General features: G+C 46.1%; 1 protein-coding gene across 7 annotated transcripts in view; it reads left to right on the top strand.

The window, feature by feature from the left end:
• PAICS (phosphoribosylaminoimidazole carboxylase and phosphoribosylaminoimidazolesuccinocarboxamide synthase) overlaps window positions 1–19,567 on the top strand; it is a 1,368,496-nt gene that overhangs the window by 1,186,093 nt on the left and 162,836 nt on the right. For all 7 annotated transcript variants that reach the window (XM_069631608.1, XM_069631609.1, XM_069631606.1 and 4 more), the window contains 2 exons: window positions 4,948–5,127; window positions 5,227–5,340. In XM_069631608.1, the coding sequence (XP_069487709.1) occupies window positions 4,948–5,127; window positions 5,227–5,340 (294 nt within the window). The remainder of the gene's footprint in view (window positions 1–4,947; window positions 5,128–5,226; window positions 5,341–19,567) is intronic.

Here is a 19,567-nt window from a genome sequence, read left to right as displayed (position 1 = left end):
AATGTCTTCGGGGTGGTGGATCCCCGGTGGAAGTCTCGAGGTGCGGGAGCCGCCGTCGGCACGTCTAATCGCTGCCGGCGGCCATCTTGAATTCCGAGTAAAACCTTTTTGATGTAATATACAATTGGTTGCTTTTCAGCTCAGTAAAACAGATTGAGATAAGCAATAACTCTACTGATTTAGGATTGCACTTGGCAGATCAAAGCCAACTACACCTGCCGAACACCCTTTTAAGACTGGCACACAGCTGTTCTAGGCAGGTAAAACCTAATGTTGTAATATACTATTACAGTTGCTTTTCATATCAGTGCAACAGACTGAGGTAAGCAATAACACTAACTTATAGCAATAACTCTTCTTATTTTAGGATGGCACATAGCTAACTCGAGGTAAGTAAAACCTATATACTTTTTTAAAGGAGCTATCAGCAACTTAAAGGTAGGTATCAACCGAAGACTGTTTTAGCATCTGTATAAAACCGACCATAGAAGGCAAAACCCAATGTTACACTTTATGAATGACTCCATGTTATTCTAGATAGGAGAGAACCTATGGCATGCTTATTCTACACCGGCTATACAGCAAGTTAGGAGAAGCAAGACCCAGTTGGGGAACTTGTACACCTATTCTCTGAAAGAAATAGTTGGTGAAGCCAACAGCATTACTTTTGGGTTAGAGGCATATCCAATTCACATGTGAGTAAAAGAACCTTGCATACACTTTTCAGAATGGCACAATGCACATTCAAGGTAAGTAAGAACTTCTAACGACTCATTCTGAGTTGGTTAACAACCAACTCTTTCACAAGCAAGTACTTTCAAACACTTTTTTCAAGATCGAATCCTTTACTTATCCAGTCCTTCGCTAGTCTATTGCATGTGTTCACTCAGCGGCAGAAGAGAGGTCTAGGATTCAGCTGTAGGCAGGGTGAGATTGGGTTTCTGTGTATTTGACGTTAAAGCTAGTTAAGGTCCAGGGACCTCTGAACACCCTAGGAGTATTCCAGCAGTGGGCCTGGATGAACTGGATACGTGGACTCTCAATCACAAACACCCCAAAGCTTTACAGAAATCACAAAGGCTTAAGGTAAGTAAATACCCCAGCCAACACAGTACCTTAGCACGGAAGAACAGTTGCTGCAAGATGACGTCAGGAGCTGCAGCCAAAACCCAGTCATTTAATTCCTTGTCATGAAGACAGGACGGGCTTTTGCAGCAGGGTTCAGCGGGCTCTAGGCAAGAGGATATTCACATGGTTTACTCAGCGCAGAAGAAAGGATTGCAATGGGAGTTTCAGGATCTGCAGCCAAAAACCAGTTGCTGAATTCCTTATGAAGATTGAAGACCGGACACTGGAAGGGCTTCTGCAGCAGGGATCAACGGGGAAGGCTCCAAGCAAGAGTTTCTTGACGGCTGGATGCAGCCCTGTGGACTTTTCAGGAGCCAGAAGAAGACTGAATATTGCTGATTGGATTCTTGTCATTTGTAAGGTCCAGCACTCTGGTGAGGGGACTTTCTGGACTGTAGTCATAAGTCTGGTGTTTCGGCTCGATTCGGAAGACCATGAACCGCATGATGGCTCAAGGTCCAGGGTTTTGGGGTATTGCAGCCCTGCAAGGTAGCAGCACGAAGTGGATGGGTGTAGTGTATCTTAGACTCTGGGTCGGAGTCGTAGTTTTTGGGATCCCCAGGCCGATTAGAAGGAAAGGTAAAGGCAGGCTTCTGTTACTCAGCAAGCTCTTTGGTCGCTGGAAATCGCTACTGCCGTTGTTAATCTTCAGTTTTAGCCCCAGTGGTCTACTTAGCAGCTTCTAGGTTTGGAGTATTTATCAGGAACTACAGCACAACGTCTGCATTCTCTCCCTGCATTTCACAGCTAAGGCTGGTCTGGCTGTCTAAATCCGGACAGCCAGCCCCCCACCCCACTGGGAGTGTGTTCCTTTAATGCAAGGTGAAAGACAAAGGGCCGCAGAGTTATGGACTCCTCCGTCACTTCCTGCCTTTCCAGACACTTTGGAGCCTGGACGGGGATTCCACAGGATTCCTGCCGAAGACAAAGCAGCCACTGAGGTGGTTCCCGCCTAGAATGGCAGGTGAAGAGCTCGGACACAGCAAGCACACACATGCCAAAAGGAGCCCACCATTTTAGCAGAATGGTGGCCCATCTGTGCATTATCGAAATTAACAGCCTGCAAGTAATGAAGAATAAAAAGGTCATAAGTAGTTAACACTGCCACCAGCCATTCAAGGAAACTTGCAATTGTAACACATTACCAGATAAGAAAGAAAGGGGATATTGTATCCCCAGCACGAAACCTAAGGTGGAGTATGCTGGCTCACTATATAAAATGTAAAGCGGAATGAAAATCCTGCTTTACTACTTGGGAACAGTATTTCACCAAAGTACATGAAAAAGAAATGAACAGGAGCCCATAGGGGCAGCCCAGCTGAAGCCCAAATGTTGTAAGACTACAATTTCAACCATACACTATGGAGAGACAAAGGACACCCATAAAAAGAGTAAAGAACTAAGTGAGAAGGGGGAAAAGATTCCCCTTTACCTAGGGACAAGGTAAATTGGACTTCGTCAAAGCAAAAGGTTTAAGGGTTGACACAGGTCAGGAAGATGTATCATTGATATGAAAATCTTACCTAACGATAACTGTGGAAAAGTGGAATGAGCCAATTTTTTCACCGTGGCTTGACATTCAGATTTGTTGGAACACAGTTGATTCCGCAATGGAAAAGGTTGAACTAATAGCTATTTTGAGAAGGTCGATTTGGTGTCTCGTTAAAGGTGTCTGCACCTTATCGAAGTCCTCCTTTCCCTTCAGTAGTTTTTGTGATTTGTGTTGGATCTGAGGATCTTAATTCCCTTGTTTCTTTTGACTTTCTAGGTAATCTGCTCTGGATTTAGTTGAAGCATTTGTGGGGGAGGTTGAGGTTACGTAGAAATTTACAAGCGCCTCGCTTGTTATTGGTATTTTCCTGTTCTTTTTGGTTTTCCTTTTTTTTAAACATTTTTTATTTTTTGCAGCGCTACACTTTTTTTTTTTTCCTTTGTGAAAACTTGAGTAGTTTCACAGCATTTCCTGATGTGACTCCGTCCGGTCTGGAGGAGCAATTATTACAGATTGCTCTGCTAGCTCCAAAGGTTCCTTGTAGGGGCTAACGGGCCCATTGTTGGCGTTTAGTGCCTGGTTTGAAAGCGCCCCTTCTTGATGGTATTGTTGACCTTGAAGGTCTCCGTCCGCTGCTAATGTAAGAGTGTTGTATTAATGAAGGAGATGAGCACGAGACCAGCTGTTTCTCAGTTGCGGGTTTGCTAGCAGAGAACCTGTTTCATGCTGTTAGGCAACTCTCAGTAAAAGCCAGTTTGGCGTTGGTATGAATAATCATTGCTCTTTGCTCATTTATTAGTGTTTTATATTCTCGTACAATCTTACTAAAGAGTCTAATACAAAATTCAGGGCAAAGGGTGGATTTGTACTTTGAGTCGGAAGTATGTGAGAAAAGAGATGGTGACTAGGAACAATTAAGTTTCCTGTGAACGTAAAATCTGGTTCAGCCAAGTCTCCGCCAATGGGTCGTGGCCCAATGAAGCCATATTACTGGCTGGTAAGGTTGTGGCAACTGGGTAACAGGCCATTTCCTGACACAGCCACATCTGTTGAAATGTCGGGTTGTAGAGACGAGTTCACCTTGCAATGGTTTGTAATTTCCATGTCTGAAATCATTTGTATTTGGTTTGGATCTACCAAAGCTGTAATTTTTGCATTTGACATTGGAGCAGATGTTTGAGTTTTTACACACCAAGCTTTTGAGGGGATTTGGGAGTCTGTATTTGTGTTTTTTTTTTTTTTTTTTTTTTGTTTTTTGTATTTAGTCACGCCAGGTTTGCCGCCATAGTTGGAGGGTAAACTCTAATTGATGTATACTCCCACAAGATGGTGGTATTCAGGGGTTTGAGGGAGTAGAAATGTTTTTGCTACATGGAGCGCCAAGGAACCACTCCGGTGGTGATGGTGTGCGGTACAAATGTCCTTTAACATTAACATAGCTTGCATGTCGAAGTCCTCGTAAAAGCTTAAACTCTCAAACCCCTCCCGCACTGGTTGCTTGAAGTTGTGGCTCACCGCTTTATCCGTCTTCAGCAGACTGCACCCAAGATACAATCTAGCATGTGTACTGCGCTGAGTGAGTTTTTTAACACCGAAATCTGTCCTCTCCAACCATATCTCCACAGCAAATGGTCCCGACTGCAGGTGACTGCACTCGAGGCGCACTCTCGTTAAGGCATTTGTTTTAGGGAAAACTGGTTGGTTCAAGGTACTCCACATCACCCCCTACTCCCAACCCCCCAAAAAAGTAAACAAAGTTGTGTGCTCAATAAAGTGACAAGGGAGCTTGTTCATAAAGTTCCCTTTTGGTATTTATGGTGGGGGGAGGCGGCCAGCCACCTACTCGTAACACAGGCTTGTCTTAAAGCCCATTGAGTTCTAATTATCAGAGCTGAAACAGCAGGATGGTAATTGGTTCAGTAGACCACCCAGGGCTCTTGGTTGAAGTAGATTGTTTGCTGGGAGACACTGAAGGGTTCTTTTGTAGAGGTATTTGGCACAAATTGGGTTAGTCATATCTGGCCTTTTGAAATAAGGTGTGTTTTGGTATTTAGATTGCCATGTTGCACATATCCAGTATAACTATGTTGCTGATGGGTCACATGGCAGACTAAATGTTGTAGCTGTAGGTATTCGTTTTTAGTAGCCAGGCCTTCAAGCAATTAGTTAAAGATCCAGCTTGGATGTCAGCAATTAGTTTCGACTTGGTGTAGAACAGTTGGGGTAGAGTGCAGATACTTTTGCCAGGTGAATCCATGCTTGTTTTTCTATTAAACTTAGTTTAGGTACTATTTTGTTCCTACAATGATGCAGGTTTCCTCTTTCAGGACGATGCCAATAATGATCCTGAGTGGTCAGAAGCTCAACTAATAGAAGCCAAGTTCGTCTGTGCTGGTCTTGAAATTGGCCAAGCTGAGGTGGACATTATGAACCGCTCCACACTGGCTGTTTTTGAGATTCTGGAAAAGGCTTGGTCAACCCAGGAATGCACACTTGTGGATATGAAGGTATAGAAAACCAGATCGGTATCTTGGTTTCATTTATTTACTTGGGGAAAGTAGGCTTGTTGATATCACTCTATTCCTAACCAAATTGTCTTTTCACAGATTGAATTTGGCGTTGATGTGTCTAAACAGGAAATAGTCCTTGCTGATGTTATTGACAACGATTCGTGGCGGCTCTGGCCATCAGGTGACAGAAGCCAGCAAAAGGATAAGCAGGTATTTTTGCTTTACTGCTAGTTTTCAGTAGTTGGTGGCAAAATAACACATAGCAGTTATGATTAATGTTACAAAGTGGGCTTACCACCAAGTTGGAGACAATGGCTGCCTATTCACTGAAATGCAAAACCAGTCGCTTGATCTTTTTCATTTCCTTTTTAATGAATGCCAATGCTTCAGAATTGTTCTAAAACAAATTATGCTTCCCAATTGTTAGGCATGATTGAGTGCAGTACCCTTTGGGAGACTACAGCAACCTTGACCTCCTGGCAATAGGAACCCAACCTTTGGTATGTGTGTACTACACAGGTTGGTAGTGTGGCTGAGAAGCCAGGCTTATCTCAAGAGGGGTCAATGTGAGCAGTAGGGTTTCTACTCAGATTCAGTGACAAGTATTCAAATGAACTTACACTCAAGGTTTCTTGATTTTAAAAGAAAATATATATTTATTTTACCAGTCAGTTGAATAATCCTTCTTTAGAGGGGAGCAATTATATATGTTGCTCCTTGAAACACTTGTGTATAGGCACATTATAAATGCCATATCATATGTAACACAAAAATACACTTCAAAATTGTTAGAGATCTCAGAAATGTGCTAATTCCTCTCTACCTTGGAGATCCCCAGCAACTTTGCTGGATTTTGAGGACTTGCATTTTTAACTTGGAGAGAGTGAGGCCCTTTTTTCCCCACTCATGTATTTTTTTTAAATGTGATTTGAAATGTTTCTTTTGGTTATGGAGTCTGACAAACTCCATAGGCATCATCTTTTACATTGTCACACAGCACCTTGAGTGCAGTGACACAGGGAAGTCTTTCAGATTATACATTCTCTTGGATAAATTACGTTTCCAAGAGCAGTAAAGTGAAATTGACTTTACTTACACTAACTTTCTAGACCCAGCACACACGATCTTACAATAGGGTGCTGGAGTGGTCGCTTAGTATTCCCTTTGTCTAGCTTTCCATGTAACAATTACCCTTTCCTCAATGAATGGCTGGTGGCAGTGGTGTGCATTTACTGCGGGCTGCGTTAGCAGCTGCAGTAAAGCACCCAAGGGTGCCAATTTTGTCAAATGGCCCCGGTCGTCTTTTTCGCCATTTCTTTGTGGAAAGGTCCTTCTTGAGATTTACTCTGCGCGCCAAACCAGGTTTGGTCCCTTTGTTCTCTTTGCCTTTGGCGGGATTCACGAGTGAAGCCGTTCTCTGGCTCCAGGGTGTCGGGCAGGAAGCGAGGAAGGTGCCCGAAACTCCCTGTGCTTAGTCTTCTAGGAGACAGAAATGCACTCTTAGGTGATTGGCCGGCTGGCTGTCCGTCAAGGACAGCCACCCTGCTTGGTGACAGAGGTGGGCTGGAATTAATGGGAGAACCCTGCATAAAAGGAAAGGCGTTTTGGCTTGGAAGGCAGAGTCGACCACTGGACGAAGGAATGCGAAGAAGAACTTGGAAGAGACGCCTGCTGCAACTCCTGGACCGTTGGTTTGCCCGGTGAAGCCCTGCTGCAATGCTGAAACTCCAAATTCGTTTCCACTAGAGAAGCCCTGTAAGGATGACTTCTCCCCTTGAGTTGGTGGGACCAATCAACCCCAAAGTAAGCCACCTGGATATCCTCTCTGAGCTGGATGAACTTCACTGCAGTTGCTGCTGGAACCGAATAGCCAGGATGAGGAACACCCGTTTGTGTGCGTTGCTTTTAAGTTGGCTAAGAGCTCAAGGAAGATCCTCTGGACTCCCAGGAAGCAGGACTGACTGAGCCACCTCAACAGAGTGCTGGACCCGAGATGCAAGGAAAGCCCATCTGAACAGCCAAGGGTCCGCAGTGTTGCTGTTTGCTGAGACGCAAGGAGCTGAAACCGCGAAGTGCCACTGAATAGAAGTTGGTCCTTTTCTGTCGCATATCGTCCCGTTGCAGTGCATGAGTCTTCCAGACGTCCTCCCTCTTGTCCCCACGACTGAGGCCCAGGAACAGATGGATCTGCAGAGCTGTACCGGAACAGAAGCCAGCCAAAACCCTTTTCTTCTAACCAAAGGTACTGTACAGTTTGTGAACTTCTCTTGTTTTAACCTTGCTTGTTCCGAGACTTGCCGGGGTTGATCTTTAGAGTTGCTAACAGCTTCTCTACTCCACAAGCCTAAACAGCTTGTGACCCTACTTTGATTTCTTCTTTTCTACAAAGACTCCTAAAAACATTGCAAGACTTTTACCTACCTCTGAGGTGCCTCAGCTCACCTAGACGTTTGCCCAATTGACTTTGGCCTAGCCTGGCTCCCTGAATGACTTCTTCCCTCTGTCATTGCGTTTGGCCTTCCTCCCTGGAAGGAGTTAGCTAACTTTGCATTGGGGGGGTGTACAAAAGTACTTGTCTACTTTCAGAATATTTGTGAGATCTTATAATAACCTTTGCTTTGACAACTCTTTAGACCGGTTTCTAAATGCTAATGGTGATATTAATGTCAACAGTGTCCTAGTTACTAAAGCTATGAGGGTGTAAGTGTCTGTGCCTTCCCAAAAGTGTACTTACTGATTTAGAAATATTAAGAGGGTGTATTTGTGTTACTATTATATTGCTCCTTCTGAAGGCTTAGTCAAACTGACTGTTAGATAATTGTTTAATCAAGATTGTCCACGCCTAAAGCAACTTTGCCACAGCTTCGGCTATGTGAAGGTGAAGAACCCTCCTTCCTTGAGATTACACTGCCACGTCCTCTAGAATATACTCGGTCACTTTCTGATCCTCTCCTAAAGTGAAGCGAAAACGTATGAGGGTGGGTCTGTCATTAACCTGCTCTTATCAACCACATATTTACACAAATGCTGGTCTCATTTCATATTTACACAAATGGACATTGCATGTTCATGACCCAATAGGGTGGGGATATAATGCTTGCCTCCTTGTCTTTAATACAATCAAGACTGGCCTGAGCTTTAGGCATGGACAATCTTCATTCTATTGCGGGACAGGAGGCAAGCATTATGCTTGTTCAAAGCTATTAATCACTATTCGCTCTCTGACAAACAGGCTTAAAATAAAGTCTTGAATGTGCATTTGTTAGACCAGTCAGCAGATCTCATGATATCTTGCAAGGAGAATGCTCTAGAGGCCATAGCTTCTCGGGCGGAGTGTGTGCCAAATTGAGATAGATTAACTCCTGCCCAGTGCATAAGTTCTCTAACCCATCTAGCAATGGTGGCTGTTGCTACTGCACGGAAAGTTTTCCTATGCACAGTTAACAGTTGCGGAACTCCTCTAGGTCTCAATTCAGCTGTTGCTGCCTCATTATACTTAATACATTGGGCTACGCATAGTTTAGTATTCTCTGGTAAGTATGGATATGAAATGAGTCTTAATTTCATCCTGTTTGCTCCATTAAAGGCTACCCTTTCTGCGTAAAATATCTGCCAATGCTTTTTATATCTGACGCCCTTCTGCAAGCTATGAGACATAAGAGCATGGCCAACTTCCCCGACAATTGTGATCAAGATAGTTCTGATTTCTGGCCCGGGTAGGAATAGTTAACACCACTCGCACATCCCAGAGCATTGAATACTTGGGCTCGGGTGGCTTACGTGTCTTTATTCCTTTCAAAAGCCGGAGATCGGCTGGGTGTTCGCCTATCGGGTGTCCCTCTTCTTTGTCGTGCCCTGCTGAATCGCCGACCTGTAGACCCCTATCGTCCTGTAAGTACAGCCCTCCTCAAATCTTTGGGCTAAGAAATTCAGCATGTGTACTAGAGGGGCTGAAACTGGATCAACACTGAGACTAGTGCAGAATGAGGACCAACACTTCCAAGCTGCACCATGCTCCTGATTGTGGAAGGTGCCCATGAGTCTCTGATGCAGTCTGCAGCGATCTATGAAATGCTCGGCAGTTGCCAGCGTTGCCTGAAACCCTGCAAGCTAACGGGCACAATGTCCTCTCTGCTATGAGCTCGATTGTTCGGATCCTGAAGATTGTCCTCTCTGAGAGGGAGTATCCTCTGGCAATCCGTAGAAAGTTCTATCACTATTGAAACCACGGTTGTGATTTTCACATCGGAACTATGAGCACAAGCTCTGCTTGTTCTCTCCTTACTTTCGCTAACACACGTCGGCATGAACGGAGGGAATGCGTAAAGCACTGCTGCAGAAATGCATTCGTCCCTACTGCCTCTGGGTCTATCCTCCAACTGTAAAATCTTGCGACCTGTGCATTGAGCCTGGTGGCAAATAGATCTACTTCTATGGGTCCCGGAGAGGTGATGAATCTGGGCAAAAAATGTTCGGATGTAGCCTCCAGTCGTTGGAGTCTACCAGATATCGTGAATTCAATTCACTGTTCTGCATTACTGGCAAATATTCTGCAGAAACTGATGTGCTGCTGCAGACAATGATGCCAAAAGTCCTTCGCTAATTCTACCAACATCTTGGTGCACATGCCGCCTAGCTTGTTTATGTACCGGACGGCCGAAATGTTGTCCCTCTTTAGAAGGACACAGCAGTTGGCTTGATCCCTGGTGAATGCCTTCACTGCAAAGGACCCTGCTAGGAGTTCCAGACAACTTATGAGGCGAAGCTCCTCTTGAGACCATTTCCCTCCTGTCTCTAGTTACACATCGCGCCCCCCCAGCTCGCTTTGCTGGCGTCTGATTCTGTCAATAGGTCTGGGGTATCCCCGAAAATCGCTCTGCCATTCCAGGCTTCCATATTCTCGAACCACCATGTAGCTCTGTGATCGCTTCCTTGTCTAGAGTAATCAATTGGTGGTAACCTAGCTCTCCCCTGAGTTACCTGATCTTCAGTCTCTGAAGGGCTCTGTAATGTAGAGGTCCCGGAAATATCACGGATCGAAGCCGCGTGGAGGCCTACAATACGCGCTAGGTTGCGTAGCGAAATCAACTTTTTTTGCTACTACTGAGCTCTGTCCTTGTCGCTCGTATCTTCTGAGTTGGAAGCTCTAGCGTGTGTGGGATGTTTCAACCCACTAGTCCAGGCCCGGCAACATTACTGTGCATTGCTTGCAGCAGAAACATCAGAATGGGCGCCGGAAAGCATGCTGCTCGCTAAAAATCGCCAGAAAGTGCACAGTAAAAATCTGAAAAATAGGCCGCCATCCACTTTTGCCTATGTCATTGGTAACACAGAAGACCACTGCCAAAACCCATCATTTGGCTGCCCACAGAGCAAAATCATTGCAAAAGAAACAGAGATGTTTTAAAAATCTGTTTTTTCCTGGCTGTAAAATTGCAAAAATCATGGCTCACAAACCACACAAAGATCCAAACTCCTTGTTGGGTGGTGAACATCATTCTACTTTGAGAATCTGCATAAATACAATGTCCACAGAAGTATATATTATCTGAACAAAGTCCACTTTTGAGGATGGTTGAGCTTGAAGAAATCTGTCAAAAATGGGTGTAGTACTGTTACTCACCTCTGTCAGAAGCCGGCGATTTAAAACCTATCGGGTGTAAAGTTGTACATTGAGCTCAAACTATGCCCAAAGAAAGACTTGGCATCAGGAGCCTAAGAGGTGGATACAATTCAAAACTATATTCTAAAAAGGCTTGAAGTTAGAAATTGGTTGATGTATTTGTTAAAAATGTAAGTTTTATATTTTAAGACATGTCAATTTCAGGCATTGGGTTTAAGTTAGTTTCCCACACTGGGCTTCAAACGCATTCCACACCTCCTCCCTAAACAAAGGAACTTGTTCTCCTGTGCTCTGCAGAGAAACTGGCAGGCTGATTTGAAAAGGAACTAGGGGGGGGGCACCCTGGCCTGTTGCTCTGAGTGCAGACAAAGGGCTCCCTTGAGCTGAATGGAAATGCTAATTTGGGGCGTCAATAGAAACTGCTCTGGCAGGAAGGAGGCCATGTGACTCTCTGACTCGGCCAAGACCTTGGAGGCGGGCCAAACTGAAAATGTGGATTTGAAATTGGATTAAATATGTTTAAGGAAAATACTTCTAAAATATTGTACCGTACTGACAAAAATATGAAACTTAGAGATTATTAAAATGAAAAATTCGCACAGTTTAAAACTAATCAGTTCTGAGACTGAACCACAAATGTTTTTAAGATTGTAGCTAGTGTGGTTGTGCTAGGAACATAAAAAATTTATGACCAGATGGTATGTGCATATATATGTAAAATAAATTGTACAGATCCGAAAATGTGTAACCAACCAAAAGCGCAAAAAAACTCATTTGTAAACCGAAAATTTTAGGAACATGGGACTTGAAAAGAGACGTGCCTTAATTAATCTATCATGTAAATGTCTTATGAACAAGTTGTGCATATGGGAAATATGTTTTTGTGAAAATTGATTTTCTAAGTAAAAGCAAAGGGGAGGTTCTTCCCTAGGTTGTAAATGGCAGCATCAATCTGACACATGATGACACTGTTCCTTTCTCAAATCAGGGAACAGGGAATTCTCTGACCTATCGGATCCTTAGAGGGTTGGGCATAGACAATCGGCCTCCCCACCCACTTTGGGAAATGGATAAATGGGGACTGTTGAGGACCCCCACACACTCTCACTCATCAACTGATCCCCTGGCGAAGCGCCCTGCAGGAAGAACCAGACTAGAACCCTGAAGCAGAGGCCTAATCCAAAAAGCTGAACCCTTTTCAGCAGGCCTTTAAAAAATCTTGCAAACCTGATTTTAACCCCTAAACAAGGGGCATCACAAAATCCAACAGCCTCGCTGAGCTGTTTTGCTGTTCTAGCTAAGAACCTCGTACTAGAACCAAGATCCAGACCCATAGAGCAGAGCTGTACCCAGGACAAACCTGTCAGATGCAGTCCTAGAGGCCGCGCAGACCAGAGGGCCTTGCTGAGAGAAGAACCCAGTGCCTGAGACCTGTCCGGTGGCGAGTGAAGTCCAAACCCTTGACCAGATCTTTGACAGGCCCATTCCGTTCAAAAGCCATAGGAGTGAGTAGTTAGTCTAGAACTGTCCATAGTCCTCTCTTACTTTCAAGTAATCTTATTCAATCCATTTCAACCTATCCAGAACTGCATTATAGAATCGTGTCATCCTGAATTCTTCTCATTCTATAGTCTGTGATAATTGTAGCGCTAATCATCTGTGCACTGATATTTTCAAGTGTCGTCAAGTGTCCTAGCGCACAGCAATCGGAGCGGAAGGCGCCCTGTTCTGGTGGTTGTCCCGTTGGGTATCTTGCACTTTCATAGCTTCTTAGTAGAAGTCCATCTTGGTTCCTAATCTTTAAAGCGCATTTTGAATCTTGACTCTGTTTCTGAAAAATCTACATTCACAAAAACCTCTAACTTTTGAACCGTACGTCCTAGAAACGAAATTTAAATGTCATTTTGAAGCTAAATGTCAAATGCATCGCTGTTGCGGGATACTCTTGCATTAAGAGTTGGCCCTGGTGGTCTGCTTCACTGAACGAGACGAGCCCAGTGAAGCTGTGGGCTCGTCTCGTTCAGTGAAGCAGACCACCAGGGCCAACTCTTAATGCAAGAGTATCCCGCAACAGCGATGCATTTGATTTAATGAGAAATACTTTTCGCAAGCTAAGGTATCTGTCAAACAACTTTAAGCCTCAGATGAAGAGCAAGGACTGCTCCAAACACGTGTCGGGCTGTTTCAAACCATAATAAATCTGCATTTGTAGCATTTTGTGTCGGCGCATTAAAACTGGAACCCTTGCTTTGTCTTGTTGATATTGTAATATTACCCATTGCTGATCATTGTTCATATTCATATGGGTGACATTCAGATATTATCCATATTTATGAAAGTGTGATATATATATATATATATATATATATATTTCTGATGTTTGTTAATCTGCTTAGAATCACATGCTGTGCATAGGTCCGACATCCAGTGGTCACTGCGGAGTATTGCATCTTGTTTTTCGTAGTCGAAAAGGGGACGTCGACCAGGCGTGTCTGAAACACTATCCCTATAGTGACGTGCGTTGTACCCACAATCCCTCACGCGTCGAGGTCCCTCAGATTGTTTTTTTCCGCCCAGCTTCTGGTCGCCTTCACGCGGAGGTCCTCGAGAGACATTGCAACCCTCGACCTTTGGTCGTTTCTTCTACGAAGATTAATACAGCACTCCCTCGACGCAGTGTAGCTGTTCTCCGCCGAGCAAAATCGTCGACGGAGGGTCGAGCGGAGGAAATCTTCGGCGCTGCCCAACACGTGGCCTGGCCTCGCTGGCCACATACAGTAGGGAGAGTGGGGTCGTGGGACATCTCTGGGTCTTTCTGAGAATGCCTTTCCCTTTCCCCTTCCTTTCCCTGGGGGTGTTTATCGCGATTTATTGCCTCTGCTATGGAGAGGACACCATTTAGGTTTTGCCCACTTTGTAAAGGCAAATTCACTTGGAAGGACAAGCACTCACGGTGTAACCGCTGCTTGCCCCTCGATCACAAAGAGGAAGGGTGCGCGGCTTGTCGGCTTCTGAAGCCTAAAACTCTAAAAGACTGTAGGGTTAAAAGGTGGGCGGCCTACGCGATGTCGAAGGCCGAAGGTTCACCCGCCGCTGCTACCACCGACAGTGACGAGGAACGCAATGACACGACCTCCGCCACGGAAGTCGTAACCCCCTCTAAGGAGCGCTTACGCGCTTCGTCGTCTGTCCCCGGCCCCGACGGGCTCGGCTCACGCCCTGCTTATGGGGATGAACACCCCGGCGACACTGACGCACACAAAGATTCACATAAAGATAAGCACACAACCCATGGCTCTTCTTCGTCTAAGTCGAAGAGAGCTTCGGCGCCCAAGGAGACGCAGGTTCCACCGGCGGCCTCCTCGGACCGTTCGGGTTCGAAGCCCCTCTCGCAACCGCAGCCGCGACCTGCGACTGGGCTTTCGGCAAACAAGGGCGCCACCACCAAACCATCGGCCGGTGCGCATCAACAGAAGGCGCAGACCGCCGTACAGCGCTCGATACCCATAGCGTCAAACTCAAGCTTCCGCCGACAAGAATGTCGCCGATAGCTTAGCCAGGATCGTTGTAGCCGACGCCCAAAAGCGTACGCCGAAGATTTCGTCGAGCGTTACGCATAGATCAAAGGATACGCCGAAAACACCCGAAGGAAAGCAGGGACTACCCCCTTCAGTCAAGGAGTCTCCCGACACACCTGAGGGTTTTGAGGAGGGCGACGGGACACTTTCCTCGACGCTTTGGGAGAGGTCGAGCCATTTCGAGGTAGACAACTCGAGTTTTCCCCCGCTACACCGCTCTGGGGTACCCCATGAAACTATGGAGAGACTCCACCTCTGTATGGAGAGGATGGAAAAGTTTATGAGTACCCAAGCCCCTCTAACTCTCAGAAGAACTAGAGAAGGGCCTCAAGACGACCCCAGAGCCAAAAAACCGAGGCTGGTCGATCCCCTGCTGGACACAGCCTCAGACTTCCAAGATGTATATGACCTCACTGGGGAGGAACAATACTTCGAGGAAGAAGATGATTTCATGGACAACGAAGGACAGAACCAGGAGGAATGTCTAGAAGACAGAACAGACATTATAGAAGAAGGCTTCGGGATTAGCCCAGGAGAAGGACCTTCGCACCCCTGGCAATCACCATCAGTGTGTTCCGACACTGATGCCCTAAATCTAACTCCTCCGGATAATTCTCCAGTTAGGAACACGTCTCAAATTGACGATCAGCCTACTTTCAATGCACTGTTGCGCAGAGCAGCAGCGCATTTCGAACTGGACACGGGAGAACTCTCTCCAGAATTAGACTTTGTAGAAAGTCATTAAAGAAAAACCCCCGGTCAGCCAGACCATTCCACTCCTCGCCTCAGTTAAAAGGAGGATCACCCCGTCGCTGTCCACTCCCGCATTGATCAGAGGGGTCAATCCACGGATTGAGAAACTTTTCGCTCCTTCACCCTCAGACCCGCTCTACATTAGGGGACATTCCATACCGGACTCCCTAGTTGTATCTAATACTAGAAAGAGGGCAGGGGTACCACTTTCCACCAGTGAGGCACCCCCTGACAAGGAGGGCAAGAGGCTATATGCCCTTGCAAAAAGAGTTACTTCCTCGGCTGCCTGCTCAGCAAGAATTGCCAACAACAATTCCTTGCTTGCGAGCTACGCAGACGCGCAGTGGGCCAAACTGCGCAAAGACGCAGAGGAAGCACCGGAGCCTTTACGTACACGCCTACTGTCGACTATTGGCGAAGGAACACAAGTGAACCAGAGCATTGTAAAAAACTCTCTGGACGCGGCAGAAACAGCAGGACGTTCCCTGGTACAAGGAATACTCCTAAAGCGCCATGTATGGCTGCGCAACTCAGGCTTTAAACCGGAGACACAGGCGTCTTTAATAAATAAACCTGTCGAGGACGCCAACCTCTTCGGAAAAGCGGTAGATGAAGCCCTAGAGATGGCCAAAAAAGAGTTCGACACTATCAAGACTCTTGACCAGATCTCTAAGCCCACTACCAGACGCGGCTATGGCAACAAGCGCTTTTTTCGTGGCCAACGGCAACAACAACAAGGTCACCATCAGCAATACCCTGCCACCAATTACCAAGCCAATAGTGGGCAGTACAGCCAAAGAGGCCAACGCCGGGGCAAAGGGAGAGGTCGGGGATCCACCCCCAGAGGCTCCCAAGCCCCCAACAACTCCAAGTGACGCAAAGATTCGCGTCCCCTCCCATGCAACACCGGTCGGGGGCCGGATAACATCCTTTCTTCCTGCATGGGAGGAGATAACGTCAGACCGTTGGGTACTTTCCACTGTAGCCCACGGATACTGTATCGAATTCAACAGTTCCCCATCCTACAGACCCCCGAGGGGACGGCGGTTGACGCCGGAACATCTTGCCATCCTTCTTCAAGAAGTACAACAACTGCTGGAAAAAGGAGCCATAGAGGTCGTGCCTCTATCTCAGGTAACTGAAGGTATTTATTCAGTGTACTTCCTTGTACCCAAAAAGGATCTAACCATGCGCCCTGTATTAGATCTGCGCCCAGCGAACAAGTTTGTCAAACCCCAAAAGTTTCGTATGGTGACCTTACAGGAGGTGATCCCGCTGCTTTCACAGGGAGATTACATGACAACATTGGACATGAAAGATGCATACTTTCATATTTCAATGTTGCCAGCGCACAGAAAATACCTAAGGTTCATGATAGAGGGCAAACACTACCAGTTCAAGGTGCTACCCTTCGGTATAGCTTCAGCACCAAGGGTATTCACAAAGGTACTGGCAGTGGCTGCGGCCCACCTGCGCAAGTTGTCCATCCCAGTTTACCCTTACCTCGACGACTGGCTCATAACAGGGGACTCCTACGAAACATGTTTCTCCAATACCCAAAAGACGGTAGACCTTTTGTTCCAACTGGGCTTCTCCATCAACGAAAAGAAGTCCAGTCTAGACCCCAGTCAAATCAAACAATTTCTAGGGGCTCTAATTCAAACAAGGGACGGCCTCGTCTTCCCCTCCAAAGAGAGGGTCCAAAACATGCTGTTTCAGATCCCCCAATATGTGACCGGCCGAGAGGTGACGGTACGCAAAGCAATGCGCTTGCTAGGAATGATGGCGTCGTGTATTTATTTGGTACCTCACGCGCGCCTGCGCATGCGCCCAATGCAAGAGTGGCTCAACAGCCAGTGGTGTCAGGCCAGCGGACAATGGGACGATCTAGTGGTGGTCTCGCAGGCCTTGGTTCTCTCGCTACAGTGGTGGACAAAGGGGAACATGGAAAAAGGAAAACCCTTTGCCACACCCGCTGCGGAAGCCACTCTAACCACAGACGCATCCCTCACAGGATGGGGTGCTCACCTATCCCATCAGACTGCTCACGGAGTGTGGACTCCGAACGTAGCATCCAAACACATCAATCTACTGGAGCTACTAGCGGTATTCAAGGCGCTAAAAGCCTTCCAAGAACACCTACAAGGCAAGACAGTAATGGTCCTTACGGACAGCACTACAGCCATGTACTACATCAACAAGCAGGGGGGCACCCACTCTCCAGGCTTGTCCAAACTGGCCCAGAATATATGGAAGTGGGCTCTCAAACAGGACATGTTCCTACTATCACTACATGTACCCGGGGAACTCAATCTGCTGGCAGACAGACTCAGCAGAGATTTCCCCCTGCCCGAAGAGTACGAATGGCGTCTGCACGAAGACATCGTCTTCGACGTCTTCACACAATGGGGATTCCCAGAAATAGACCTGTTCGCAACCCTGGAGAACTCTCAATGCCTAAGTTACGCCTCCAGGTACCCCCAGAACCAATCCAAGGTGAACGGTCTATCGATGCAATGGTCAGGGAAATTTGTTTACGCTTTTCCCCCGACTCCCCTTCTCAACAAGGTGGTGCACAAGATGCACCAGGAACAAGTGACCATGATACTGGTGGCCCCAATGTGGGCCCGACAGCCATGGTTCGCTCTCTTGATGGAGATGTCTCTATCTCCCCCAGTAAAACTCCCCTGCCCGTACAACATGCTATCTCAGAACAAGGGCAGGACTCTGCACCCATGCCCCCAGAACATGAATTTAGCAGCTTGGCTCCTGAGGTCATAGAGTTCGGACATCTACAACTCCCACAAAGATGCATGGACATCCTCAGGGAAGCCAGAAAACCGAACACTCGCCACTGCTATTCTAGCAAGTGGAAGAGATTTGTCATCTGGTGCAGGAGTAAAAGCATCAACCCTATTGACTGCTCTCCCACACATGTGGTACTATACCTGACCCATCTCTTGGATTCAGGCCTAGTGTTTAACTCCATTAAAGTCCACCTAGCGGCACTTTCTGCATACACCACCTCCCAACTCAAAGTGTCGTGGTGGAGGATCCCAGTTATAAAGGCATTCATGGAGGGAGTAAAAAGAATACACCCCCCGATAGCTGACCCTGCTCCCAGATGGGACCTTAATGTGGTACTTACCAGACTCATGGGCTCTCCATTCGAACCCATGCACAAAGCATCCCTTAAACATCTTACTCTTAAGACTGCTTTTTTAATAGCTATCACCTCCATCAGGAGAGTAAGTGAACTTCAGGCTCTTTCTATTCTAGAGCCCTTTGTTACAGTTCACAAAGATAAAGTGGTTCTACGCACTCACCCTAGGTTTGCTCCGAAATTTATTTCTAAATTCCACGTAAACCAGTCTATAGAACTACCAACGTTCTTTCAAAATCCTTCCAATTTGGGAGAAAGGACTCTGCACACACTTGATGTACGCAGGGCGGTCATGTTCTACATGGAAAGAACCAGACCATTGAGGAAGACTAATCAGTTCTTCGTCTCGGTGGCAGCAGGAAGAGAAGGAGATGCGGTTTCAAAATCCACTATTTCTAGATGGATTGTTCAATGCATCACTCTCTGCTATACTCTTGCTAAGAGAGAACTACCCTTTAAGCCAAGAGCACACTCTACTCAAGGCACGGGGGCATCCATAGCATTCATTGCAAATGTTCTCATTGAGTCCATCTGCAAAGCGGCTACCTGGAGTTCTGTGCACACCTTTACAAAACACTACTGTCTAGATACACACTCTAGATCTGACTCCCAGGTGGGACAGGCAGTATTACGACACCTTTTCTCTACTGTTCCTTCTCATAACCCACCGCCAACTCCGGGTACTGCTCGCTAGTCTATGCACAGCATGTGATTCTAAGCAGATTAACAAACATCAGAAGAGAATGCATTACTTACCGTAAAAGCATTTCTGATGGTTGTATCTGCTTAGATTCACATGCGCCCACCCTTCCTCCCCGCTCGGATGGAAGGAACATAGACTTCCTTTATGTATCTCTCTCTCTTTCTGTACTCACTCACGTCTAAAAGGCTCCCTCAGGGCAGAAAAAATACAAACAGAGGGACCTCGACGCGTGAGGGATTGTGGGTACAACGCACGTCACTATAGGGATAGTGTTTCAGACACGCCTGGTCGACGTCCCCTTTTCGACTACGAAAAACAAGATGCAATACTCCGCAGTGACCACTGGATGTCGGACCTATGCACAGCATGTGAATCTAAGCAGATACAACCATCAGAAATGCTTTTACGGTAAGTAATGCATTCTCATATATATATATATATATATATATATATATATATATATATATATATATATATATATATATATATATATATATATATATATATATATATATATTCAATTCTTCAAAAATCTTTTTTAGTTTGCAAAACAAACCTATTTCTTGGCTTAGTGAGACCGGGGGAATTCAGAGAGGGGTGTTATGAGGGTACATCAT

Source organism: Ambystoma mexicanum, chromosome 6q (genome assembly GCF_040938575.1).
Source record: "Ambystoma mexicanum isolate Mex_15411 chromosome 6q, UKY_AmexF1_1, whole genome shotgun sequence".
Taxonomy (NCBI): Eukaryota; Metazoa; Chordata; class Amphibia; order Caudata; family Ambystomatidae; genus Ambystoma; species Ambystoma mexicanum.
This window is presented reverse-complemented; position numbering and strand designations above follow the sequence as displayed.